The sequence below is a fragment of the Oncorhynchus clarkii genome, chromosome 26 (assembly GCF_045791955.1).
Source record: "Oncorhynchus clarkii lewisi isolate Uvic-CL-2024 chromosome 26, UVic_Ocla_1.0, whole genome shotgun sequence".
Lineage (NCBI taxonomy): Eukaryota > Metazoa > Chordata > Actinopteri > Salmoniformes > Salmonidae > Oncorhynchus > Oncorhynchus clarkii.
This window is the reverse complement of record NC_092172.1, coordinates 11,528,472-11,555,916: the sequence shown is the minus strand read 5'-3', so window position 1 is coordinate 11,555,916 and position 27,445 is coordinate 11,528,472. Positions and strand designations below refer to the sequence as shown.

The window sequence follows — 27,445 nt, the reverse complement described above, 5'->3', positions numbered from 1 at the left end:
CTTCCTTCTTAATGCATTTGTGCCAATCAGTTGTGCTGTGACAAGGTAGGGGTGGTATACAGAAGATAGCCCAATTTGGTAAAAGACCCAGAGTTACCTCTGCTACAGAGGATAAGTTCCTTAAAGTTACCAGCCTCAGAAATTGCAGCCCAAATAAATGCTTCAGTGAGTTCAAGTAACAGAAACATCTCAACATCAACTGTTCAGTAGAGACTGTGTGAATCAGGCCTTCATGGTCAAATTGCTATTTGAATTTATGAATCCAGGCTGTGTAAGGGCTAATCGACCAAGAATGTCATGGAGTGCTGCATCAGATGACCTGGCCTCCACAATCACCCGACATCAACCCAATTGAGATGGTTTGGCATGAGTTGGACCGCAGAGTGAAGGAAAATCAGCCAACAAGTGCTCAGCATATGTGGGAACTCCTTCAAGAAGGTTGGAAAAGCATTCCAGGTGTAGCTGGTTGAGAGAACCTCAAGAGTGTACACATTTATTTATTTAACAAGGCAAGTCAGTTAAGAACAAATTCATATTTACAATGACGGCCTGCCCTGGCCAAACCCGGACGATGCCGGGCCAACAGTGCGCCGCCCTATGGGACTCCCAATCACGGCAGGATGTGATACAGCCTGGATTCGAACCAGGGACTGTAGTGGGACTGAGATACAGTACCTTAGACCGATGCGCCACTCGGCATCCCAAAGGGTGGCTACTTTGAAGAATATAAAATCTAAAATATATTTTGGTATGTTTAACACTTTTTTGTTATTACATGTTTCCATGTGTGTTATGTCATAGTTTTGATGTCTTCACTATTATTCTAAAATGTATAAAACAGTAAAAATAAAGAAAAACCCTGGAATGAGTAGGTGTCTCCAAACCTTTGACTGGTACTGTACATGTTTTCACGATGTCCTCCTGACTTCTGTGTGCCTTTCTCCTGGCTTCTCCACAGCTCATAACACACATAGACGACTTGTTATTCATTCCTGGTGACAGGAGGAGGGAGGAGGATGTAGTACAAGTCTCAGGGCTCACCTTGGCTAAATAATTAATAGTGAATGTTAGTGCAAGGACGAGGACGGTGTGAAGGAGCAGCTTTCCCAGCCGCGCTGCGAGACCTCCGGTCTTCAGTCCTCTCTCCATGAAACACAAAGACAAAGAGCATTCATAAATACAAAACAGTATATCAGTGTGTCATGACTTACTGTATATCAAGACTGTAAAACAAACCAGTCAAATCCCTGGGGTTTCAAGAGGAACATACGGTATGTGTTTGGTCTCACCTGGAAGTGCTTGACAAAGAGAGCGGCCACAATGAAGCTGAGAGCCAGAGAGCCTAGGATCATGGAGTTACAGAACTGCAGCAGCCACACGGACAGCAGGCTGCTTACCTGGACTAGGTACAGGCAGGTCACCTGGAGAGAGGTACCGGTAATAACATATGCCATTTAGCAGACGCTTTTATCCAAAGGTGGTTCCGGGAATAGAACTCACTACCCTGGCATTACGAGCACCCTGCTCTACCAACTGAGCTACAAAGTCCATACCCTGGCTCAGCCCTAACCATAGTCTCAAAGATTTGGCATGGGCCCTCATATCCTCAAAAAGTTCTACAGCTGCACCATGAGAGCATCTCGACTGGCTGCATCACCGCTTGGTATGGCAACTGCTTGGCATCGGACCATACGGCGCTACAGAGTGTAGTGCATACAGCCCTGTACATCACTGGGGCCGAGCTCCCAGCCATCCAGGACCGCTATACCAGGCGGTGTCAGAGGAAGCTCCTAAGAATTGTCGAAGACTCCAGCCACCCAAGTCATAGACTGTTCTCTCTACTACCGCACGGCAAGCGGTAACCGGAGCACCAAGTCTGGGACCAAAAAGCTCCTGACTATTTGCATTGTCACCATTTTTTGGGGGCACTGAATCTCTTGCACTGGCTCTATGCAAACTCAATGGACTCTACCCACACGTTACACTGACACTCCAACACACACATACACACACACTGACGCCACACACACTGCTGTTACTCTGTTTTTTATCTATCCCGATTGCCTAGTCACTTTTACCCCAATCCACATGCCCATATTACCTCAAATACCTCGTACCCCAATCCACATGCCCATATTACCTCAAATACCTCGTACCCCAATCCACATGTACAAATTACCTCAAATACCTCGTACCCCTGCACATTGACTCGGTACCATAACTCCTTGTATATACTATTGTTATTTTTTTTACTTTTTAACTCTGCATTGTTGGGAAAGGGCTCACAAGTAAGCATTTCACAGAAAAGTCTACACCTGTTTTATTTGGCATGTAAAATTGTATTTGAACCAAAACCATAAACCTAGCTTCATCCCGGCTCAACTCTAACCCTCAACTGTGATTGCCTTAGCTGCCATCCACAGGGAACGTGGTCTCTCTATCATCATGCACAGGTCCTTCATCTGTGACGGATTGAATCTCGGCCCAGGAACAAAATAATACAACACACACAGATATATATATATATATGTCTGAATGCTGTGATGGTGACGTGCATGATGAGAGAGGAATGATGTCACAGACCTGTTCTGTGGAGATGAGGTCCAGACAGTCCAGGGTGAAGATGATGAGAGCCTGAACCAGCAGGATGAACTGATTAAACTGCCAGGTGAGGCAGAAACACAACGTGGCCAGGAACATCAGCCACAACACCACCTTCTGCTCACAGGAAAGGAGTGGACGGACAACACAGATCCCATTAGAACCAGCCACTAGACCTCAAAACAACTTATAAGATACTTAGCCTAATTGTACGCGTGTAGAGAACAGAGGAGATGATGGTGTCCTCTGCTAGGTGATAGGTGACTGTCTACCTGCTGGATGGGTTTGAGGTGAGGCCTCAGGTAGCAAGTGATGGCAGCTATCTGGAGAGCGAAGAAGGGCAGGGACCAGTTCTCCCTGAGCGAGATGGTGAACTCCACCCGCGTTGTGTCCACTCTGGAACACAACCACAGAGCACCACCATTTAATTGTCCATTCAGGTCTTAGGTCGAAGTGGGCATTTTAGGATTGGCCTTGTGACAGCTTGCAGTAGGACATCAAGTTTGTCCAGTAGCTATAATTGTATAACCTGTGATCGAGTCCATTTCTGCTCTCTTGCCAACAACTCCTTATGGACTTGAGTCATGTTTAGCTTGAGAATGACAACGGAGCAGGCAAATTGCACCAACAGATCTGGGATCAGGCTAATACGTCTAGCCTTTCAATGAATCATTAGTTGGGTGTGCATGATGAGACGTATACCTGTTGAGGATGTACCAGACTCCAGTGAGAGCCCCTGCTAGCCAGGAACCACTGAGCAGCCAGCTGGTGATGAACAGGGCTATGACATACACCGCTTGGAGGGAAAACACTGTGTAGATGTAGAAATACACTGGCTCCAGGTAGGCCTGAAACAAACACACACACCATGAAATAATGACCAATCATCTCATCAATCATCTCCATTATTATTTGAAATGCCTTGTTAGTAGACGGGGGCTCTCTGTGCTACCTGTATGGGTAGAATCCTATAGAGAACACCTAGAAACACCTCCTGATAGATGTTCATGCGTCGCAGGAGGTTGATGGTTCTCTTGGATTCAGTGGCATTATCATTGATGAGCTCTGAAAGACCTGATCGCATACAGACAGAAATGAGGTTCATTCTTAAAAGTAACTGTCCCGTGTTTCCAGATTTCTATGAATGATGACCTATAATTAATTACAATAGAAGTGAAATAGTTATCCTGACAAAAAAAAAATATATATATGGTACTTTGGTATGTTAAAAGGCAGCTTTTCTGTGTTGGAATGGTATAGGTGTACACTAACAACAGGACAAAGTGGTGAGGAGGAGGAGTCTAACGTGCCCAGAAATGACTTCCCCATTCATTTGCTGGATTCGGGTTCAAACGAACATCACTTGAAGCTTTGTTTCACTATTGACAGCGACAGCTGATTTCGGGATTGTATATCGATTCGCATCTCCTTAAATATTTGTCATCTGATGTATGTGTTTCAGTCTCTGAATTGTTCAAACTTTTTGCCGCCAGCTCCTGATATCAGGGCATAATAAAAACTACAATTTGTGCCCTGAACTGGCCTAGTGCACATGTGCGCCCAGCTATATCCTCCCCCGGTTTTCCCTGGCTAAACTAGCTGAAGTACGCTACTAGTTTTTGTCCTCATTGCCAAACACTGCACCCTCAACTTCAAAACGTCTTTGCTAGTTATACGTACAATCATGTAAACTAAAGAAATTCGCTGGAAAGAAACTCAAAACTGATTTATTGTTTTGTTGAATAGTCATGACTGGTTTGAGCTACCTGTTGTGTTGTAAAAACAATGGCGGCGAAGGATATCATTGCTACTTAGCACGGATCCAAGTTCAATTTTGAGATCCACTGGCATCATTGGCGTAGGGTTAGCTGGATGTTTCTGACTGGTCTTGGAACCGTGACAACGGGCAGCCTCTCCCAGCTTGGCTCGATGGGATATGTAGTGATTTTGCCATCACAGCCATATATGCATACAGTCTTGTACCCTTCACCTTTTTTTTAAAGGACTGTCGTATTTGTTGATTAAATCTGACTTTCTTAGTATAATGAGTAATCCAGGAATGTCACAAGATAATTGACACAAGAAAACTAGAGAAAAATCGCAACTCTACAGAGTGCCAATGGCTACAGTGAATGGCTAAATTACTTCGGACACCAACGGCCAGGGGAGCTCCTTCTCCTAACTACTCTATGGTGTAGGTGTAAACCGGTCATTCAAAATATGAATGTAAGTAGACTACTGATTGGCCAGCTTGTCATCATCCTTTACGAGGAAATAGCAAGCATTTTTCGGGAACGGTCTAACTTTTAAAAAGTGAGATTTTCACTGGACAGTAACTTGTCCTGGTCCACTTTCAGTATGTAGTCTAATGCAGCAACTCATTCAAAAATAAAATAGGATCTAACTTCTCCAGAGTTATAGGATCTGAGATACTAATGCCACATTTGGGATCACTCTAACTTGGGCAGATGGAGTCATGTAAACACAGTGTGATCATGTTTCCAGTCTGCTGGGCAAGAGCGTTATTGAATCACGTTTGGTTTCAGCAAACAGTACCTCGAAAATAGCAATAAAGATCTGAGGTTTCACTCCAGCCCTGGCAATGGCATCACAACTTTGAGAATGCCTTTGATTAGAGCCAGGCAAAAATGAGCAATATCCATGCATAAATACAACAGCACCCCACCCTGAGAGGTCCCTGTTAAAAGATTAAAGTATGACTAAGGTCACTTACAATGTCATTTGCCATTTCATTGTCTCCATTTTAACTAGCTTTGTTACCATGGTTACATAACAAGCCATTGGTCAAATACCTCTCCCATTACATAATGATGAAGGGACCCGACCAGACAGACGTGTGGTCCGAGGGGTATGCCAATGCCCTCTGTCTCGCTATTTAAGGACCTTTATTTCGGCAAACGCTGCATAATTAAAACAGGGGGAATTCATTTGATGAGGGCGATAAGACGACTGTCCGGTTTCAGAGCGAAGGAAATGTTTGAAAAGTGAATGGGCTCATTTCCAGGGCATTGAGTTCTGAAAGAGCACTTGTGACCATAAAAGGTTATGATTCTCAGTGGCCTCTGTGTTCTTTCCCCTGAGATGACCAGTAGAATATCCTGAGGGGAATGTGGGAGTAGGAGGGGCTAGCCTATATCTACTGTGGCGTGCAGGGAGTAACGGTCATCGTACCATACCTTGCTGTATGGAGGGAGCTCTCAACATCTGTTTATAGTACGAGTAGTACAGGCCACATTCTGTCCGAAAGGAGATTTCACGCTCAACTTCCTGAAATATAAGTAGAGATGGAAATACATTTACAAAACATGAAACAATATAAAAAAACAAAAGATGAGTTATTCATATGGAAAACAGGTAAAGTATTTTTCCACATTTTGTTATGGTTACAGCCTTATTCTAAAATTGATTAAATACCCCCCCCCCCCCCCATCAATCTAAACATAATACCTCACAAAAACAGGTTTTTAGAATAGAAAATAAAAAACTGAAATATCACATTTAAAGTCAAGGGGTCTGAATACTTTCCGAATGCACTGTATATGGCAAAACTTTACAGAAAAATGTTCAATGCATGTACAGCCGTTAATACCGTCAGGGCCATAAACATTTAGACTATAATAGACAGGTGCAGTCAAAATGTTTGGTTAAGAATGAGAAAGTGCAATATAACGTCCTCCCCTGAGACATCGTGCTGGATACGCAACATTACTGATGTCCTGTGGGAAATGACAGGTAGTATGAGACCTGCAAATGGATCCACACAGGAAGAATATAAAAGAGATTACGCCTCTTTAGAAGCTTCTAGAATTCAAAAAAGAAAAACTGAAAACATGTAACCACAATACAGCCACTCCAACATTTGCAAAATTGAATTTGAACATTGAAACAATCTCCAGTGATCACATAGTAATGGAAATACTAGGAGTCGGGATGACAGACATGAGACAGCCTAGTTAAATAAAGGTTAAATAAAATACATTTTAAAAAAGACAGGCAGGGAGCTTCTCTTTCTTTCCCCAGACAGTGGAAATCATGAATCAGCATCATGATTATGGATATATACAAAGAAATATCAATAGAGTGATTGTGTTAGCTGAGTTGTTTGCTAGCTCCTCTAAATAACAGTGTCCTGAAGAGAGAGCACATTTTCTTTGCCAGCTGAAATCAAGCATCATAAGCTCATTGTTATGGATGTATCCAAATAAATGTCACTAGAAAACAGCTTAAACAAACGAAAATGCAGCTACTTTGCTGTTACTATGGCTACACTCTTTGACTTGACTGTAAATTTGCCGTAGTTTTCTAGCTAGCAAGCAAAGGATAAGAACGTTGCCAGCCAATATGGCAACCGAACCGATAGAACAAACAACCAGCAGGCTTGAGTAGCAACCCTAGATTTGTGTCGGGACTATATCTTGTAGAAGGAAGAAATAGTATGAATAAATTCATCAAAATGAAATTTGAATGAAAATATGTACAATTATTATTTGAATATGTTGGTAATCCGTTGTATAAAAGTGATACTGCCTTCAGAGCCGGTGTTTGGGGGGATATATTGGCACCGTTGGCCAGCCTTCGACTTCGTCTCGGGCCTAACAACACCCGTGCCAATATATCTCCCAAGCACCGGCTTTTCTGGCATTATCACTTAAATAAATGGTACCGCAGTCGAGTATCTGACCAAATCGAGCATCTAACCACATTTCACAATATTTTAGTTCTGGGTTAACAAAGATTATCTTGCCAATGACAATTTCTTCAACAGTTGAATATTTTAAAGAATGTTAAGCTGTATTGCAAGTACTTTCCAGAAAGGGCAACATCATCCCATTATACAAAAGGGGTGTACCGGGCTCCCTGTCAGGGTTGATGACATCAGCAGAGCACAGCTTACCTTGAGGTGAGAAAACCACAGCAGGTTCTCATGTATCGAGTAAACACACCAGGCATGAGCCAGCCCAGTCAGCACAGCCAATACCAACCCTGCTGCTATGACAACAGTCTGCCAAGGCCACAGAGGTGGAATGCTCAGACAGTACCAATTCTGGGAATCTCTCCCAGAGTCTTCTCTTTCACTGACCCTTAAACCCCCTCGTGCTCCACCACAACTTTCAGCAGACACATCATCCTGAGAGATGCCCCAGTAACTCGCCAGCTTGCGCAGTCCTCTCTTGCGTATTTCCATGTCTGGATGCAGGGTTTCTCATGCACGTCTTGTCTCTAACATCCAGCAGTCACCCACTGATGAGAAAGTACCCAGGTGGAGTCACGATAAGAACCTCTCCACAAGGTTTACACCCAAGCTCACTCCTCTCACGGTCCAGAAAACAGTCTGAGAAAAACAGGCCACTCTCTCTGTTTCTTTTTTCCCCAGTCACTCTTTTTTAACTGCCCAACATGTCTAATAACCAGTTGATAAAATAAAAAGAAAAAAAGAAAGCAATCAGATTAGTTTTACAAGGCCATTAAAAAGCCTTTAAAAGCAAAGCAATCTGCAGCGAACACGTCTGAGGGACCAGCTCGGTCCGTGATCTGGAAGACAACTGAAATTGCCGGATAGGGAAGGCGAAACAAACCCACAACTGGTGACCTCTCGGCACATCTATAAAGAAAAACAAGAGAGAGAAAGGAAAAAGCCATAGACAAAAAGCCTGGGACACCATTTGGAAAATGTTAAGATGTTTTTTCAGACCGCTTAAATATTTCCAAAAGCGGAGTGAGAGAGAGAAGTGGACTGAAATAAGCTCCGGTAGGTGCTACAACTGTCACCGACATGACTTCACACGTGATGAATTTAGTAGGCCTGGGCGCAGCTGCCACTCTGCGAACAGCGATGTCCCAAAGGAAATAACTAAGTGACACGCCTGCCTTTCAGAAACACTACCGTAACATGCAGTCAACGTAGAGCCAAAACTGACTCAACATGTGGACCGTGCTTAAAAACCATATGGAATCATTAAAGTCGGCCTCTTTCAAAACGAGCAGACTCCCAAACAAAGCAGACATGGCCGGCCTTCTCCCATGCAGCCCTCTGAAGTCACAATAGATTAACTGCAACAATCACCACTGACTCCACTGGCACCAAGAAATGGAAATTAATAAATCAGCACGTTTAAGTCCCCACTAAAGCCTGATTCAGTCAAGAGGGATTGTTCCTGAGGAAAGATGATGAAACATAAGGGGAGGAAAAAAGTGGATTATGTCTCTATCGCATGGTTTACCCCGGATCATGGTCATCTCTACCAGACATCAGAACAAATCATGAATCATATAAGGTGGTCCCGGTAGTCATAGGATATCACTGCCGTCTAGGCTGTTCAGTGTTGTTGCTTTTTCCACAGTGTGGATTTCATAGAAAGCCACAACTAGAATAGCATTAACAGGCATCAGGCATCAGGCGTCACACACACACACACACACTTTTCTGGGAAACTGCTAGGCTCGCAATGTGCAGTGATGTCATCCTCTTGAACACTGTGTTAAATAAACACATGGCGTTAGAATAGAGGGGAGTCGCTGCTGCCAGCTCTGTAAAGTGACCCGTATATATTATAAATGAGAACATCTGTCTACCTTCACAGATAGACAGAGGCAGAGAACTGGAAAACAACACAAAGACAAGAAACTCGAATAGAATCAAATATGTGCATCCACGCAGGTTAGCTCAATTAGGTGTGCGTTTTGATTTCCATGACACACTGGCAAATTATTCACAGCTTGGATGCGTGTGTGAGCTGAGTCGGGCTGTGCATTTGTGTGGGAGGTATACACCTGGACTCTCAGAGAAAACACAGCAACCGTGAGAAGAGAGCACCGTGACGGAAAACCTGTTGAATACCACTGCTCGTGACAAAATCATCGCCCGGGAATTATTGAGGAGGGAGGCCTGACAATAAGCTCAAAATGTGGTCCACCTAATGACGTCCCAGACCATAGGAAAGGCACTTCACGTCAGACTGAACATGACATACTATCCTTGGACAGAATCATATGTTCTGGGAGGTTCTTTTACCGGCTCAGGGTGGATTTGGTAACAACCATTGGCTTGAATTTCATGACTTTGGTTATAAAAAGGTGTGAAAAGTCTAACTGATTTGAAAGACGTGGAGAATCCCTCTGTCTGTTTCAGCATGAGGTGTTTATGACATTAGGGAATCCAACAAAGGACATAGATCATGACTGCAGATTTATCATAGAAGTTACACTTCATCAAGATCTCTTCCGTTCTAAACCAAATTCGTTATGGCTAACAACTTGACTATATGATTTCCAAAGTGAACTTGACGAGGGGTGGGGTGCAGGACAGTCAAGTGACAGTGGTCATACAGAGAGGCCATCTCCGGGGATTCTCACCTTAATGTTGGAAAACCACAGGTCATTTTCGTGGAGCGTGGCCACATAGATGCAGGACAGCATGCCAAGACTAATTCCCACAGTCCAACCTATGGCAACCCATAGCACTGTCCTCCATGTCCATATGCCTGAAGAGAGAATAACATAACACAAAACAATATTAAAATGTCTCCATTGATAGCCCATACAACTTTGTCTAAACAAGGTTCTCGTATGTATGCATGTCACGTTGACCAATGTGACACCACGCCTAACAGGGTGCTAGGGATGACCGAGGAGGCAACAAGAGATACTGAGATAGGGTGCATAAAATGCTGGGTTTATGCTAAATACAAATTATGACTCGAGAAATTAAACCATACTGAGATAGGGTGCATAGACGAAATTGATAAATTAATTGAAATGAAAAATGTCTCACTTTAAAAAAAATATATGTTTTTTTTGAAAAGGTGCAGGAACAGAACGTACATAGCTTAACTGACAAGAAGGGACAGAGAGAATATATGGGGAGTGGCCAGTGCCATTCTCTACCAGAAGGCAGGTTGGCAAACATTCATTTTAAATACACACGATGCATGATATGAAGTGTGAATGTACTGATCAAATTTGAAAGACAAAGTTATTTTGGCATTAGCAGTTGGCATTAGCAGTACACAAAATCAGTGAATTAAAAGGTACTTTGCTATTTAAACATGTCAAGGGAAAAGAGTTCCCCCGCGGTGAACAGGGGGGTGGGGTGGCATTTCCCAACGCCTCTCCAGGAATATACTTGAGTATCAAAATTCAGCTCGGACCTCCTTTAACAGAACACAACCGGCATCCATGATGCGCAGACATGGAGCCGGTAACCGCAGAGACACGGAGGTAAACATGACATTATATAGAACCTTTACAGTTTGTTGATAATGGTTAACCGATGGAAGTTAGATGGAGTGAAATTACACCAGTGACAATGTAAACCATGAAGCATGCATTCAACAGAGAAACAATGATAACAAATGGCAAGATCGTATTTCTGCAATGAATTTTTGGTATATAAGAAACAAAAGCAATGTGTCACGTCCTCATTTCTATATTATGTGTATCACCATGTGTATAGTGTAAAGTGACTGATAACGTGCATTAATTATAAAGGATATCTGTTCGGCAGGAGTTTTTACTGCGCTGTCCTCGGTGCGGCCTTCACACACTCCCCCTCCAGCTGTCGGGCCACCGGGGGAAGGAAATCAGCCGTGGCATTGTCCTTGCCCGGGGACTTGGCTGATTGTGAATCTGTAGGGCTGCGCGGAAAGGTACCAGTGGGTGATGAGAGCATTCGAGTCCTTCATCCTGTCCATCCACTGCAGAGCCTGGTGGTCCGTCTCCAATGAGAACTCCAAGGAGATGGAAACTAAATGAATCCAGAGCCAACTTGACTGCCAGGCACTTCTTCTCCACTGTCGAAAACAGAGCCTCTCTCGAGAACAACTGATGTAGGCAATAGGATGGCAGTCTCCCGGCTCACCCTGAATATCAGCTCCTGCACAACACTCAGAGGCATCAGTTTGCATGGTAAAAGTATTGTCAAAATCAGGACTGTACAGCACAAGTTGCTTACTCAGAGCTTCATTGACATCCTTGAAGGCTGTCTCCGCCTCTTTTTTCCACTGGACCTTGTTTAGACAGGTTCTCTTTGTCAGATCTGTAAGAATGGCAGTTCTGGCAGAAAAGGTAGGGACAAGTCTGCGGTACCAACATGACATTCCATGGAACAACCAGGACTCAGAGGTCTTGGTCTGGGGGAGCGGACATATCTCAATGGCCTGGACTTTCTTCACCTGGTGCTTGATGATCCCATTCCCGATCACATACCCAAGGTACTCAGTCTCAGTCTTGGCAAAGGCACATTTGGATGTGCTGCCTGAACGTGCTGAAAGACCACCTTCAGATTAATTTCCCAGGTGGAGCTGTGGATGACAACATCATTGATGTAGGCTGAAGCAAAATCTGACAGACCGGATAATACCTGATTGATGAGCTGCTGAAAGGTGGCAGGGGCTCAGTGACATCCAAATGGCATGTTAAAAACACAAAGACAGTTAACACTTTCGGGAGTACAGAAATTGGGGCGGCAGGTAGCCTAGTGGTTAGCGCATTGGGCCAGTAACCGAAAGGTTGCTGGATCGAATCCCCGAGCTGACAAATTAAAAATCTGTCATTCTGCCCCTGAGAAAGGCAGTTAACCCACTGTTCCCCTTGGATGTCGATTAAGGCAGCCTCTCTCTCTGATTCAGAGGGGTTGGGTTAAATGCAGAAGATACATTTCAGTTGAAGACATTTCAACTGAAGTTTCACAACTTAAGTGGCGAAGTAAGGAGAATAATTATTATGTCAAGGAAAATATATATCTTTTTACGTAGAGGCTTAGAAACATCACAGTGCGTAAATGATAACATTTGCAGTGCAGGAAATGAAGAGTTTGATTAAAATGCTGGAAGTGAATTCTGGAATTCAACGATTAACTAAACAAATTAGCAAAAGCTGTGTGCATTGAGGAAATAGGCGCCTGGCTCAAATAGAAGCCTGTCTGTCTATCCCTCATCTATCATGAGGAAATACACCTACATGCTAAGTTGGAAGTCTATAGGTCAAACAGGGTGGCAGATATAAGGAAATCAGTCAATTGAAATAATTTATATTAATTGAAATTCTTTATGGTCTAATCTATGGATTTCACCTGACTGGGAATAGAGATCTGCATCTGATGGTCACAGATGCATTTTAAAAAAAGGGTAGGGGCAGGTATCAGAAAACCAGTCAGTATCTGGTGTGACCACCATTTGTCTCATTCAGCACGGCACATCTCCTTCTTTTAGAGTTGATCAGGCTGCTGATTGTGGCCTTGTCCCACTCCTCTTCAATGAGCAGGCACTATGACACGCTGTCGTACACGTCGATCCAGAGCATCCCAAACATGCTCAATGGGTGACATGTCTGACGAGTATGCAGGCCATGGAAGAAATGGGAAATTTTCAGCTTCCAGGAATCGTGTACAGATCCTTTCGACATGGGGCAGTGAATTATCATGCTGAAACATGATGTGATGGCGTCGGATGAATGGCATGACAATGGCCGTCAGGATCACATCACGATCTCTGTGCATTCAAATAACCATCGATAAAATGCAATTGGTGTTCATTGTCTGTAGCTGAAGCCTGCCCATACCATTACCCCACCATGGGGCACTCTGTTCACAACTTTGACATCAGCAAACCGCACGCCCACACAATGGCATACACGCTGTCTGCCATCTGCCTGGTACAGTTGAAACTGGGATTCATCCATGAAGAGCACACTTCTCCAGCCGTCAACGGTGAGCATTTGCCCACTGAAGTCAGTTATGACGCCAAACTGCAGTCAGATCAAGACCCTGGTGAGGACGACGAGCACACAGATGAGCTTCCCTGAGATGGTTTCTGACAGTTTGTGCCAAAATTCTTTGGTTGTGGCTGGTTTCTGACAATCCCGCTGGTGAAGAAGCCGGATGTGGAGCTCCTGGGCTGGCGTGGTTACACGTGGTCTGCGGTTGTGAGGCCGGTTGGACATACTGCCAAATGATCTAAAACGACGTTGGAGGCGTCTCTTATGGTAGAGAAATTAACATTCAATTCTCTGGCAACAGCTCTGGGGGACATTCCTGCAGTCAGCATGCCAATTGCACGCTCCCTCAAAACATGGAGACATCTGGGGCATTGTGTTGTGTGACAAACAAAACTGCACATTTTACAGTGTATTTTTATTGTCCCCAGCACAAGATACACCTGTGTAATGATCACGCTGTTTAATCAGCTACTTGATAATCCATCCACCTGACAGGTGTGGCATATCTTGGCAAGGAAGAAATGCTCACTAACAGGGCCGTAAACAAATTAGTGCAACATTTGAGAGAAATAATATTTTTGTGTCAATGGAACATTTCTGGGATATTTTATTTCAGCTCATGAAACATGGGACCAACACTTTACATATTGCGTTTCATATTTTTTGTTCAGTGTCATATCCATAAGGAAGATCAGGTAGACAGCAGTCTAAGACATAAGCAGCAGACACATCCAAATACATGTCTGTAGTTAAGCACAAGGAACTGAATCACATGAGCCTACTAAACTATAGAGACATATTCACAGAGTATACAAACATTAAAAACACCTGCTCTTTCCATGACATAGACTGACCAGGTGAATCCAGCTGAAAGCTATGATCCCTTATGGTTGTCACTTAAATCCACTTCAAAAATCTGTGTAGATGAAGGGGAGGAGAGAGGTTAAAGAAGGATTTGTAAGCCTTGAGACAATTGAGACATGGATTGTACAGTGGCAAGAAAAAGTATATGAAACCTTTGGAATTACGAGGATTTCTGCATAAATTTGACATAGATGAAGATCAGATCAAATTGTAAGTCACAACAATAGACAAACACAGTGTGCTTAAAGACATTTCTTGTCTATATTGAATACATCATTTAAACATTCACAGTGTAGGTTGGAAAAAGTATGTATGTGAACCCCTAGGCTAATGACTTCTCCAAAAGCTAATTGGAGTCAGGAGTCAACTAACCTCGAGTTGAATCAATGAGACGAGATTGAACTGCCCTGCCCCATAAAAAACACTCACAAAATTTGAGTTTTCTATTCACAAGAAGCATTGCCTAACGTGAACCATGCCTCAAACAAAAAATCTCAGAAGACCTAATATTAAGAATTGTTGCCTTGCATAAAGCTGGAAAGGGTTACAAAAGTAACTCTAAAAGTCAGTCCACGATAAGACAAATTGTCTATAAATGGAGAAATTTCAGCACTGTTGCTACTCTCCTTAGGAGTGGCCGTCCTGCAAAGATGACTGCAAGAGCCCCCCTTCAGAATGCTCGATGAGGTTAAGAAGAATTCTAGTGTCAGCTAAAGACTTACAGAAATCTCTGGAAGATGCTAACATCTCTGTTGACGAGTCTAAAATACGTAAAACACTAAACAAGAATGGGGTTCATGGGAGGACACCATGGAAGGAGCCACTGCTGTCCAAAAAAAAACATTTCTGCCAGTCTGAAGTCTGCAAAAAAGCACCTGAATGTTCCATAGTGCTACTGGCAAAATATTCTGTGGACAGATGAAACTAAAGTTGTGTTGTTTGGAAGGAACACACAACACTATGTGTGGAGAAAAAAAGGCACAGCACACCAACATCATTCCAACTGTAAAGTATGGTGAAGGGAGCATCATGGTTTGGGGCTGCTTTGCTGCCTCAGGGCCTGGACAGCCTGCTATCGTCGATGGAAAATTAATTCTCAAGTTTATTAAGACATTTTGCAGGAGAATGTGAGTCTGTCTGCCAATTGAAGCTCAACAGACGTAGGGTGATGCAACAGGACAAAAGGACAAAAGACAAAGTAAATCAATAATAAAAAGCCTTGAACAGAAGAAAGTATGCTGTCTAGAGTGGCCCAGACAGTCCTGACCTCAACCCAATTGAGATGCTCAAGAGAGCGGTTCACACCAGACAGCCCAAGAATATGTTGGAATTGAAACAGTTTTGTTAAGAGGAATGGTCCAAAATTCCTCCTGACTATTGTGCAGGTCTGATATGCATCTAGAGAAAATGTTTGGTTGAGGTTTTTGCTGCCAAAGGAGGGTCAACCTGTTATTAAATCCAAGGGTTCACATACTTTTGTGAATGTTTACACGATGTGTTCAATAAAGACATGAAAAATTATACTTTGTTTGTGCGTTATCAGTTTAAGCAGACTGTGTTTGTCTATTGTTGTGACTTAGATGAAGATCAGATAACATTTTATGATAAATTTATGCAGAAATCCAGGTAATTCTAAAGGTTTCACATACTTTTTCTTGCCACTGTATGTGTGTCATTCAGAGGGTGAATGGGCAAGACAATAACTGTATGAGCCTTTGGTAGTAGGTGCCAGGCGTACAGGTGTGTCAAGAACTGCAACGCTGCTAGGTTTTGCAAAAACCCAATTTGTTTAGCCTGATGTCAGTACTAAACAAATTGATTTAATCTATTTACTAGATAATTAATAACACGATAAACATACACACTTAATACGTTAAAAACAGGTCCCTAGCGGAATGACAACAACGTGGCTTCTTGCGACAAAAGAGATGGAGAGGGGGAGCAGAGAGAGACAGAGACACTTAACATTGGTACATTTGGAAACTACTCTCACTTACAGTAATCCTATTCCTTGCACACGAACCGCCGCCCTCTTTGAGTAAGAAATCATGAATGTATTTACAGGTAATGTCTTGGTTCGCCAGATCGCTCTTGGTGGACAGGGGCGCCTTAGAAAGGGAGTTGGGCCTTTTCCATGCATAGTAAGGCTCTGATTGTCCAAAATGGTTTTCAATTTTCATACTGTTGTCCTTCTTTGTAGTTTTCCGGTATCCGGTGACTTGTCGTGTAGTCCTGAACAGTAATACGATGGTTTGAGCAGCATAGTAGAATGGTCCTACTTACATTTCAAAGATACTTTACTTAGGACAGCTAATCAGCCGTACCAGTGATTGTCCGGGAGGTGAGTTTACGACTCTACATCTACCATAGTTCAAACTACTTTAAAACATGCAGGTGTATGCTTTTCTGGTCTGATATGTACATTTCTTTACCCATTATTTATGCAATTTGTTAGAAAGGGGCGGTTCCGTCAGGTTGACACGATCTCTGACCTCACTCGGGGGCAGTGGCCCCCTGTGCACAGTTATAAAAAAACAATTATCTCTTACAGCTACCCAAATCATATACCTCTCTTAACAAAAACACTTTCATCATGTTTCAAATCACAAGCACAATGCATAGTATGGAAACTTCGCACATGTCGTGGGTATACTTTTCAAGTTACAGTATTTCCTTTATAACATTTTTAATGACATCGCAAAATCACAAACAAAATGTCATTCGCGCGCTATAGATCGCCTCTGACCATTCCCCACATTCTATGTTAGAAATATTGTTCCAGTAGTGGCTTTTGAAGGTGATAAAAAGTAGCTTGAAAATAAAGAACATTCCTTTGGTGAATATTGGAGAGGGAGACCTCAAACTTCTCTGTATGATTTACAGCAGGACGTGAATTGTTAATCACCACTAGTTCGTTTCTTACACCGCCTGGTGTAGAGGTCCTGGATGGCAGGCAGCTTAGCCACAGTGATGTACTGGGCCGTACGCACTACCCTCTGTAGTGCCTTGCGGTCAGAGGCCGAGCAATTGCCGTACATGGCAGTAATGCAACCATGCTCTCGATGTTGCAGCTGTAGAACCTTTTGAGGATCTCAGGACCATTGCCAAATCTTTTTAGTGTCCTGAGGGGGAATAGGCTTTGTCGTGCCCTCTTCACGACTGTCTTGGTGTGTTTGGACCATTCTAGTTTGTTGTTGATGTGGACACCAAACTTGAAGCTCTCAACCTGCTCCACAACAGCCCCGTCGATGAGAATGGGGGCGTGCTCGGTCCTCAGTTTCCTGTAGTCCACAATCATCTCCTTAGTCTTGGATGTCCATGTCACCATTCAGCCACGATTCCGTGAAACATAGGATATTACAGTTTTTGATGTCCCGTTGGTAGGATATTCGTGATCGTACCTCGTCTAATTTATTGTCCAATGATTGTAATTGGCAAGTAGTATTGACGGTAACGGCAGCTTTCCCGGTGGCCTTATCTGGGTCCTGACCAGGCATCCGGCTCTTTGTCCTCTGTACCTGCGTCGCTTCCTCTTGCAAATAACGGGGATGTCGGTCCTGTGGGGTGTTTGGAGAATGTCTTGTAGAAAAAATCTTTGTCTAATCCGAGGTGAGTGATCGCTGTCCTGATATCCAGAAGCTATTTTTTTGCCGTAAGATACGGTTGCAGAAACATTATGTACAAAACAAGTTACAAATAGCGCGAAAAAACCCCACAGAATAGCACAATTGGTTGGATGCCCGTAAAACTGCTGCCATTTCTTCCGGCGCCATTTTATTCTCGTGGACAGTCATGAAAATGGGAAGCATTGGAGTCAATATGGGCCAGCATCCCTGTGGAACGCTTTCGGACACCTTGTAGTCCATGCCCCAACGAATTGAGGCTGTTCTGAGGGCAACTCAATACTAGGAATGTTTGTTATACTCAGTGTATAGAGTTAAGCCAGGTTTAAGAACGGCCGCCATGTTAGTGTCCATATAGAACATTATTCTTGAAATGTTGGTGATGTAACAACACAATACGTTTTTATTGATTAGCATTCGGGATGATGTGTATCCAAGTCTTCTGTTGTAGTGTCAACAAATTGCATATCTGCTTTCACTGGACATCTTCATAGGTTTTGAAAACTATCAGAAATAAACAGTACAACACAGAAGTATCACTTAGCAATGGCTATGGAGGAGAAAGTGGTGCTCTCAGAACCTTCAACCGCATTGACTTAACTCTCTCTATATACTGTATATTAGAGATGCACCGATATGACATTTTTTGGCCGATTCGATATTTCCCTGCAAAAAAAAAAACAACGATAACCGATATATTAAAATAAAAAGCGGCCTTTTAAGTATTCTAGTACAGTTAAATATGTATCTCACACACACACAGCGGTCTAAGGCACTGCATCTCAGTACAAGGGCATCACTACAGACCCTGGTTCGAATCCAGGCTGTATCACATCCGGCCGTGATCGGCGCATAATTGGTCCAGCGTAGTTCAAGGGGCGGCAGGGTAGCCTAGTGGTTAGAGCGTTGGACTAGTAACTGGAAGGTTGCAAGTTCAACCCCCAAGCTGACAAGGTACAAATCTGTCGTTCTGCCCTTGAACAGGCAGTTAACCCACTAGGCCGTCATTGAAAATAAGAATTTGTTCTTAACTGACTTGCCTGGTTAAATAAAAATAAATAAAAATAACACACCACACTGACCAAAAAGTTATTTTGTTGGCATTTACGTATGTCCCCATTACCAGTAAAACATAAATAAAACCTATTTCTATCACTTACTTGCTGTGCTGTTTCGTTGTTCATTTGTGCAGTCGTTTCATTCTCAACCAGGACTTCATCATACATGTCAAGCAGTGAGGTTTCCGCTATGTCGGTCCGTGACCGCTCTTCCTCAGTGTGCACTGTCACTTGTGTCCGTTTCCATCTTGTTCAGCTGTGTATGTAACATTTCAGGTAAACCCTGTTTCTTGTCTGCATCGAAGTAGCGACACAGTAAAGTGGCTCAGAGAGAATGCAATGAATAGCTTCTTCACAGGCTCAAATACTTTAAGTTTTAACCCCACGGTCTGTGCCGGCAGTTTTGTTGAGCAGGCGTTTCAATGCCATGACAGAGGGTATCACGTCTGCTGCAGACGCAGTTGATGAGCTTATTTCTCCAGTCAGTTGTTCGAATGGTGCTAGGAGTGTGTTCATGTTTCAAACATGTTTTCAAATGTCATTGAAATGGCAGCAGCGGTATGAGAACGAGGACATTCTTGAGCATGCAATACGGCTTTCCTCAGTATGAGATCCTCGTCAACTCACTGTGCTGTCAGACTCAGCATGCTCATGGGGCTGACATCGCTGGTCCAAATGTCAATTGTGAAGCTAATGGCCGTAGCAAGTAGCTCATGGATGTGCTTCAACAACACTGTGCAACTCCGGTAGGGCAATATCTGAAAAATAGCACCTACTTGGTAGTGTGTACCGGTGCTCGACCAGTCGACAAAAGCCAACATCATCCACGACAGAGAACGGTTGATTGTCAAGGGCAATGAATAACGTTATCTTGCCGTTAATGGATTTCGCCTTTGAGTTGTCTCGCTGAAATGTTCTTACTCTTTCAAATTACTGCTAGACTTGAACTTGTTTAGTTGTTGGAAGTGTGCGCTTAGTATTTTTATTTTTTTGTTTTGTGTAGCTTTGACTTCGGTTTTGTACATTGCCGTTAAACTAGACATCGGGCCAATGTTGGCATTTTTAGCTAATATCTGCCATTTCTGATATGCTCACCGATATATCGTGCATCCCTACTGTATACAGTTGAAGTCGGAAGTTTACATACACCTTAGCTAAATACATTTAAACTCTGTTTTTCGCAATTCCTGACATTTAGTAAAAATTCCCTGTCTTAGCTCAGTTAGGATCACCATTTTATTTTAAGAATGTGAAATGTAAGAATAATAGTAGAGAGAATGATTTATTTCAGCTTTAATTTCTTTCATCACATTCCCAGTGGGTCAGAAGTTTACATACACTCAATTAGTATTTGGTAGCATTGCCTTTAAATTGTTTAACTTGGGTCAAACGTTCCAGGTAGCCTTACACAAGCTTCCCACAATAAGTTAGTTGAATTGTGGCCAATTCCTCCTGACAGAGCTGATGTAACTGAGTCAGGTTTGTAGGCCTCCTTGCTCGCACATGGTCTTTTAGTTCTGCCCACAAATGTTCTATAGAATTGAGGTCAGGACTTTGTGATGGCCACTCCAATACCTTGACTTTGTTGTCCTTAATCCATTTTGCCACAACTTTGGAAGTATGCTTGGGGTCATTGTCCATTTGGAACACCCATTTGCTTTAACTTCCTGACTGATGTCTTGAGATGTTGCTTCAATATATCCACATAATTTTCCTGCCTCATGATGCCATCTATTTTGTGAAGTGCACCAGTCCCTCCTGCAGCAAAGCACCCCCACAACACGATGCTGCCACCCCGGTGCTTCATGGTTGGTATGGTGTTCTTCGGCTTGCAAGCCTCCCCCTTTTTCCTTCAAACATAACGATGGTTAGTTCTATTTTTGTTTCATCAGACCAGAGGACATTTTTCCAAAAAGTACGATCTTTGTCCCCCCAACCGTAGTCTGGCTTTTTTATGGCATCATTTTCTGGAATTTTCCAAGCTGTTTATAGGCACAGTCAACTTAGTGTATGTAAACTTCTGACCCACTAGAATTGTGATACACTGAATTATAAGTGAAATAATCTGTCTGTAAACAATTGTTGGAAATATTACTTGTGTCATGCACAAAGTAGATGTCCTAACCGACTTGCAAAACTATAGTTTGTTCACAAGAAACTTGTGGAGTGGTTGAAAAACGAGTTTTAATGACTCCAATCTAAGTGAATGTAAACTTCCCACTTCAACTGTATGGCTCTGGTTCAACCTAATAATCTAATATTGAATAAAGTACTTTTGCTTTCAGATGCCATTAAAAACAGAAATAAGCTGTAGAAACAATAACAAAGTGACCTCTGCCCATTTCAGTAAAAAGCTGATGGATGGAGCTGGAGAAATGTAACCACTCTCAAAGTTATGGATGCAAGGACTGACCATCCATGATATCAACATGAAAGTTAACCATATTCGAGGTTATATAGATGTTTGTTCATATTCCCTGTATCACATTAAAAAAAAGTATATATTGGGTTCTGACGGGGTACGGCAGTTGAACTAAACTCACGAGGCATTCATAAAATGTATTCTTTAAGAATCAAATGGGTACATATCATTAATAATTAATAAATCCCAAAATGGATGTAGCAACTGCTGATTGCCCCATTAAAAAATATATAAGTTATAGGGAAAAGCACTGCAGTAAGTCTACTCACCAAACAGATGTGTTGAGTCATGTGGTAAAAGGTCACTCATGCGCAGTCAAGGAATGGGCAATGTATTGACAATTTAACATTTTCAAACTGGCAGAACCTAATCCAAACTTTTATTGAAAAGAAAGATTAGACTGCCCCTACACTTTCAAGTAGACCTCTGATGTGGGGTAATGTTTCTCATCACCATGGACATACTGGAGAGCAACTTTAGAGTCTTGGTCCCTCATGTGGGTAGGAACCCAACTTATTCTGCACCAGTCTGCCGGTGTCTACCAGTGCCCTGACAGCCTGGCCATTGAGTGAAACAGCAATGTCCTGCAAAGGGGGATTCTCACCCTGCTCAATGACCTTTGGCCTTGGCACAACACACGTGGGCTACTTTGGCATTGTTCCTGGGGCACATGGGCTTAGTATGACCTTCCTGACCCCACTGGGAACAAATGGGAGCTCTGCCTGGGGGCCAAGAGATAGTCATTTTAGTCAAGGCCCTATCCCCATGAGTGATAGGCTTGCCTATGGCTGGAGTAGTCTTTAGGTTCTGGAAGTACAGTGTTTGTTGCCCCCTGAGTTCTTTGGCTGCTTGCCACAACTCCAGGGTTGGACCCGGCATCGGGCAACCACAAAGGTGTCAGCATGGGCTGCAGATTCAGCATTGGTTGCCGTGTCATGCTCCCTGGCCCACGCCAGGGAGGTGCTGTTCAGGGATAATTGTCTTTCCTACTTGCGTCAGTCTTGTTAGCGGGCGGGACCCACTTCCCATAAAAGTCCTTCAGAAGGACAGAGCTCCTTGGACATCTCCTCTGGCTCTACCTCCAGGGATTGAAAAAAGCTGTCCGTAGGTCCCTGGGTTGATACTGTACTATGCTAGGACAGCCTTCTTTAACTTTAGCATAGACTCGTGACTCAGTAATGTCCATGTGAACACAAGCACTCCTAGCCTTACCACTAAGCAATGTGATCAATCTGATTGCCCTGTCTGCTTTTGGCCACCGACATAGTATTGTAAATCTCTCGAAAGTGTTTAGATAATGTCATCATTGTCATTTAACCGCTTTAACCTGGACTCTTGGACCCGATACGGACCTGTACATGGACTTGGATTAGGGTCAGATGGGGAAGGACACTGGTCAGTCTGATCGGGGGTTAAGGTCATCAGGGCCCAGAGGGCCACCGGGGAGGGAACCTGCAGCTCCTAGGCCAGTGTCCCTGCCATCGACCTCAGAAGAGCCACCTAGTGCCTGGTCAGGGACAGGGGTCATCCTGCTCTATTCCTCCAGCTGCAGAAGCCCGAATTGGTGCTGCATTGCTTTCTACCTTTGCGCCTGTCGATCAGCCTCCCGATCCAGCCTGATGTCGCACATCTGAACAGGAGGGTCAACTCCTCCAATGAGGTCCCACCTGAATTGTCTGGTATGGGCTCACCTCATTCACCCCCATCTTTGGCCACACCTTCCACATGGAGAGGTGGTGCCGGTCCTGGTTTGTCCCTTTTCGGTCCCATGGTTTAGTTCTCTTGTTTTGTCAAAAACAAAAAGAGAAAAAAATGTATCTAAGCTAAACTACCTCTACTCAGTGCCTTCTACTGGTCGTCCCACCATGTTAGGGATGAGCAAGGAGGCAACGAGAGACACTGAGATAGGGTGCAAACAACAAAAGGGTTTTATTTTTCAAATTTGCTAAATACAAATGATGACCAGAGAAAATAAACCAAAGTGCTTTAAAATAGACAAACCGGATAAATTAAGTCTCAGCTGTCCTGAAGTCTCAACTTCAAAAACAAAAACAGATCTAAGGTGCAGGAACAGAACATACAAAGAAGGGACAGAGAGAATATATGCGGAGTAGACAGTGCCATTCTCTACCTGAAGGGCGGTTCACAAAACATTCATTTTAAATACACATCGTCATGATATAAAGTTTCAAACGTGCTGATCAGATTTTAAATAGAGTTATTTTAGCATTAGCTGTACACAAAAATCAATGAATGAAAGGTACTTTGCTATTGCCATTTTAACATGTCACGGGAAAAAGAGTTTCCTCCGCGGTGAATAGAGGGGTGGCTTTTCCCTTCGCCTCTCTGGAACCATACTTCAGTTTCGGAATCCCGCTTTGACCCTCCTTTACCAGAACACAGCCGGCATCCATGCTGTGCAGACATGGTGCCCGTAACTAGAGCGGCGCGGCGGTAAACAAGACATTATACTACAACTCTCACTGTTTGTTGATCATCGCAGTTAAATTAAAGTTAGATGGAGTTAAATTATACCAGTGACTGTTACAATGTAAAACTATGAAGCATGCATTCAACATAGAGAAACGATGAGAACAAATGGCAAGATAGTATAAAATTGCTGAAATACTATGTGTATGTGGCCGGGGTCATTGTGCTGCTAACAGCTCAGCTTCCTCTGTCCGACTGCCCCGTACCAGTCTCAAACCAGTGAACCTCTTGCTTCGCAACCACCCTCCTTGACAACATTCAAATGGGTTGAGACACACAAGAGGTACCAGTTGGGTGGCTCCATCAGCATGACACTAACCATCTGAAGACCTCTCTAAAGGATCCGCTGAAGGGTTGAACCTCTGGCACAGGACTTCTGGACCAGGCTCCTTACTTCCTTTGCTGCCCTTCCTCTGCCTAAGGGCAGTCATTCTGGCTCACTGAAAAAAGGAGGGGCAGCTATTTAGTCTTCCACACAAGATAGGGATGTACACACACAGCCAAGTACCTGAACTCCTCTGCGGAGTTGAGAGCAGACTAGATTTGTTTTTTAAATGAATCTGACTCCTTCTATTCTCTAATTGCTATGCGCTGTTACGTAAACATGTTTAATTCTTACACCCTTACCGTGTACCTATGTTTATCCTGTTGTTGAATGCCTTCGGATTTCAGTAAACATACTTTTTAATAACTCGTTAATCAAATACAATCAGACTGTTTCCTCGTTGCTGTTGCTCTAAGATGGAAACTCGCCTCGAATGCACATCTGCGAATTGAATCGCAACAGGCTGTAGTTGTATTTGATTAACATTTTATTAAAAAAGTATGGATTTCAGCAAACAAAGAAAGGCACACAACAAGAGGACCAACATAGGTACTCGGTAAGTGAACGTACATTTACACCACAGAGAGAGAGAGAGAGAGCAGAACGTACATTTAAATGCCTAACACGCGAAGAGGGTACCTTCCATTCACACATCATTTAAAAAAATACCTGTTAAAACAACAGCAAAGTGTGATGCTGCGAGGCTGAATATGGCTCCTTGCCTCCTTCAGCAGGCTATTTATTGTCCAATGATATCCCATCCTATACAGGCTATGGAATTGGAATCATAATGGACACCTGGAGTATAATGCAAAGCATCTCTCATATTTATGACGTGTCATTGTATAGGTACTATTGCCTTAATATGAACAGCAAACAGCAATGTTTACACCGTTGCGCCATGGGCCGGACTGCAAAATCAACGTGTCCCCCCGATGTCATCAAATGTCATCTATCGAAAGTGTGTCGCGTCTCCATCTTCCTACGCTACCGTTACAATTTTGCAAAAATAAAAACTAAACAAAAACATTTTTGTGGTAACCCATGAAAATCCGCAAAACGAACTACACAATTGTCTCATGCTTTTCATTCATTCGCTGTTTTCATTCATTCACACAGGCCTGGGTTGCAGCGGCATTTCCTACTCACGCCGCTGCTAGGATGTCATGAAATATCAGATCCCATCACTCGCTAATCTCGGTCTCTTCGAATGGACAGCATCAGCATCGGTTTCATGATCGCTCGATAATGAATTTCGCTTTTGATAGCAACAAAAAAGGATTTGATTACACTTGCTCATTTATTTAAGCCTCACCCTCGACAGTGCTTGCAATCCTTTATCGGATGTCCAAAGGTTTCTACTCTCTCGGACACGGACACTCGATACATGCGTAGAGTCTCTAGTTTAGTCGAATATAGGCTTGAAACAACTAGAGAAACTTGAAACAAATGGGGGGGGGGGGGGCGAAAATGTGCAGAGACGAAAAACTGCTACTTTTATGTATAAATGAATAAATAAATAAGTATAATTCTGGTCCTACAAAAATCGATACACAGAACACACAATAGCACACTATTAACCTGAATGTCAACATCAAAAAGACAGCAACTCACACAATTGTAAACAGTTGGTAGACATCTTACATCCAGAATGTAGCCTAAGTACCACCACCACTAAACAAATCAAAATATATTTTATATTTGAAATTCTTCAAAGTAGCCACCCTTTGCCTTGATGACAGTTTTACACACTCTTGGTATTCTCTCAACCAGAATGCTTTTTCAACAGTCTTGTAGAAGGAGTTCCCACAAATGCTGAGCACTTGTTGGCAGCTTTTCCTTCACTCGGCAGTCCAACTCATCCCAAAACCATCTCAATTGGGTTGAGGTCAGGTGATTGTGGAGGCCAGGTCATCTGATGCAGCACTCCACTCTCCTTCTTGGTCAAATTGCCCGTACGCAGCCTGGAGGTGTGTTGGGTCATTGTCCTGTTGAAAAACAAATGATAGTCACACTAAGTGCAAACCAGATGGGATAGTGCATCGCTGCAGAATGCTCTGGTAGCCATTTTGTTAAGTGTGCCTTGAATTCTAAATAAATCACAGACAGTGACACAAGAAAAGCACCCCCACACCATCCCACCTCCTCCTCCATGCTTCACGGTGGGAACCAAACATGTGGAGATCATCCGTTCACCTACTGTGCATCTCACAATGTACGGCGGTTGGAACCAAAAATCTCACATTTGGACTCATCAGACCAAAGGACAGATTTCCACCGGTCTAATGTCCATTGCTCATGTTTCTTGGTCCAAGCAAGTCTCTTCTTCTTATTGGTGAAACCTCGAGTAGTGATTTCTTTGCAGCAATTTGACCATGAAGGCTTGATTCCTCATGAGAGCCAGTTTCATCATTGAAGAAACTTTCAAAATTCTTGAAATGTTCCTTATTGACTGACCTTCATGTCATAAAGTAATGATGGACTGTCGTTTCTCTTTGCTTATTTGAGCTGTTCTTGCCATAAAATGGACTAGGGCTCTCTATACCACCCATACCTTGTCACAACACAACTGATTGGCTCAAACGCATTAAGAAGGAAAGAAATTCCATAAATGAACTTTTAACAAGGCACACCTGTTTATTGAAATGTATTCCAGGTGACGACTTCATGGAACTGGTTGAGTGAATGCATAGAGTGTGCAAAGCTGTCATCAAGGCAACGGGTGTCCACTGAAGAATCACACTTTTTTTGGTTTCTACATGATTCCTTGTGTGTTATTTCACATTGTTGACGTCTTCACTATTATTCTACAATGTAGAAAATAGTAACAAATAAAGAAAAACCCTAGAATGAGTAGGTGTGTCCAAACTTTTGACTTGTATGGTGTGTGTAAATATTGTACAGATAACAGGTGATGATAATAATAGCAAATACATGTATGCTTATAGTTGTGAGGCATATGCTGATACTAATTATTTATGAATAGTGCAATGAGTCCCTGATATTATATTATTGAATCATTTATTTTTACAGGGAGAGCATGTGTTTTTATTTGAGGTGCTTTAAATGTCAGAATTATGCAGAGAACACGAGCACACACGTACACACACACACACTTTGTCACACATTGATTTATACATTGATTGGTTGGTTGCAAAGGGCAAGTTTTTCGGTTTGATATTGATATATTTTGTGTATTGTACATTGTCGGGTAGTTATTATTAAATACTGTACCAGTTCCTTATGAAAATAGTTCATTCAATTGCATGTCATCTTTATTATACTTAAAACGAATACATCCACATTGGTGGAAATGAATTACCCATAA

The 27,445-nt window shown here is 42.9% G+C and overlaps 1 protein-coding gene across 4 annotated transcripts in view; it reads right to left on the bottom strand.

Annotated features, from left to right (window-relative positions):
* Positions 1-25,514, bottom strand: part of LOC139384948 (protein C-mannosyl-transferase DPY19L3-like) — a 38,519-nt gene extending 13,005 nt beyond the window's left edge. Inside the window, exons 1-10 of one of the 4 annotated variants that reach the window (XM_071129892.1) lie at positions 25,433-25,514; positions 24,112-24,232; positions 9,976-10,103; positions 5,799-5,889; positions 3,554-3,675; positions 3,304-3,449; positions 2,874-2,997; positions 2,584-2,718; positions 1,290-1,421; positions 1,042-1,143 (exon numbers count right to left, since the gene is read on the bottom strand). In XM_071129892.1, the coding sequence (XP_070985993.1) occupies positions 1,042-1,143; positions 1,290-1,421; positions 2,584-2,718; positions 2,874-2,997; positions 3,304-3,449; positions 3,554-3,675; positions 5,799-5,889; positions 9,976-10,103; positions 24,112-24,223 (1,092 nt within the window). In that variant the 5' untranslated portion in view covers positions 24,224-24,232; positions 25,433-25,514. Of the gene's footprint in view, positions 1-1,041; positions 1,144-1,289; positions 1,422-2,583; positions 2,719-2,873; positions 2,998-3,303; positions 3,450-3,553; positions 3,676-5,798; positions 5,890-7,516; positions 8,416-9,975; positions 10,104-24,111; positions 24,233-25,432 lie in introns of those variants that run through there. The other 3 variants (XM_071129891.1, XM_071129893.1, XM_071129894.1) reach the window with 3 other exon arrangements.
* Between the last annotated feature and the right edge of the window lie 1,931 nt (positions 25,515-27,445).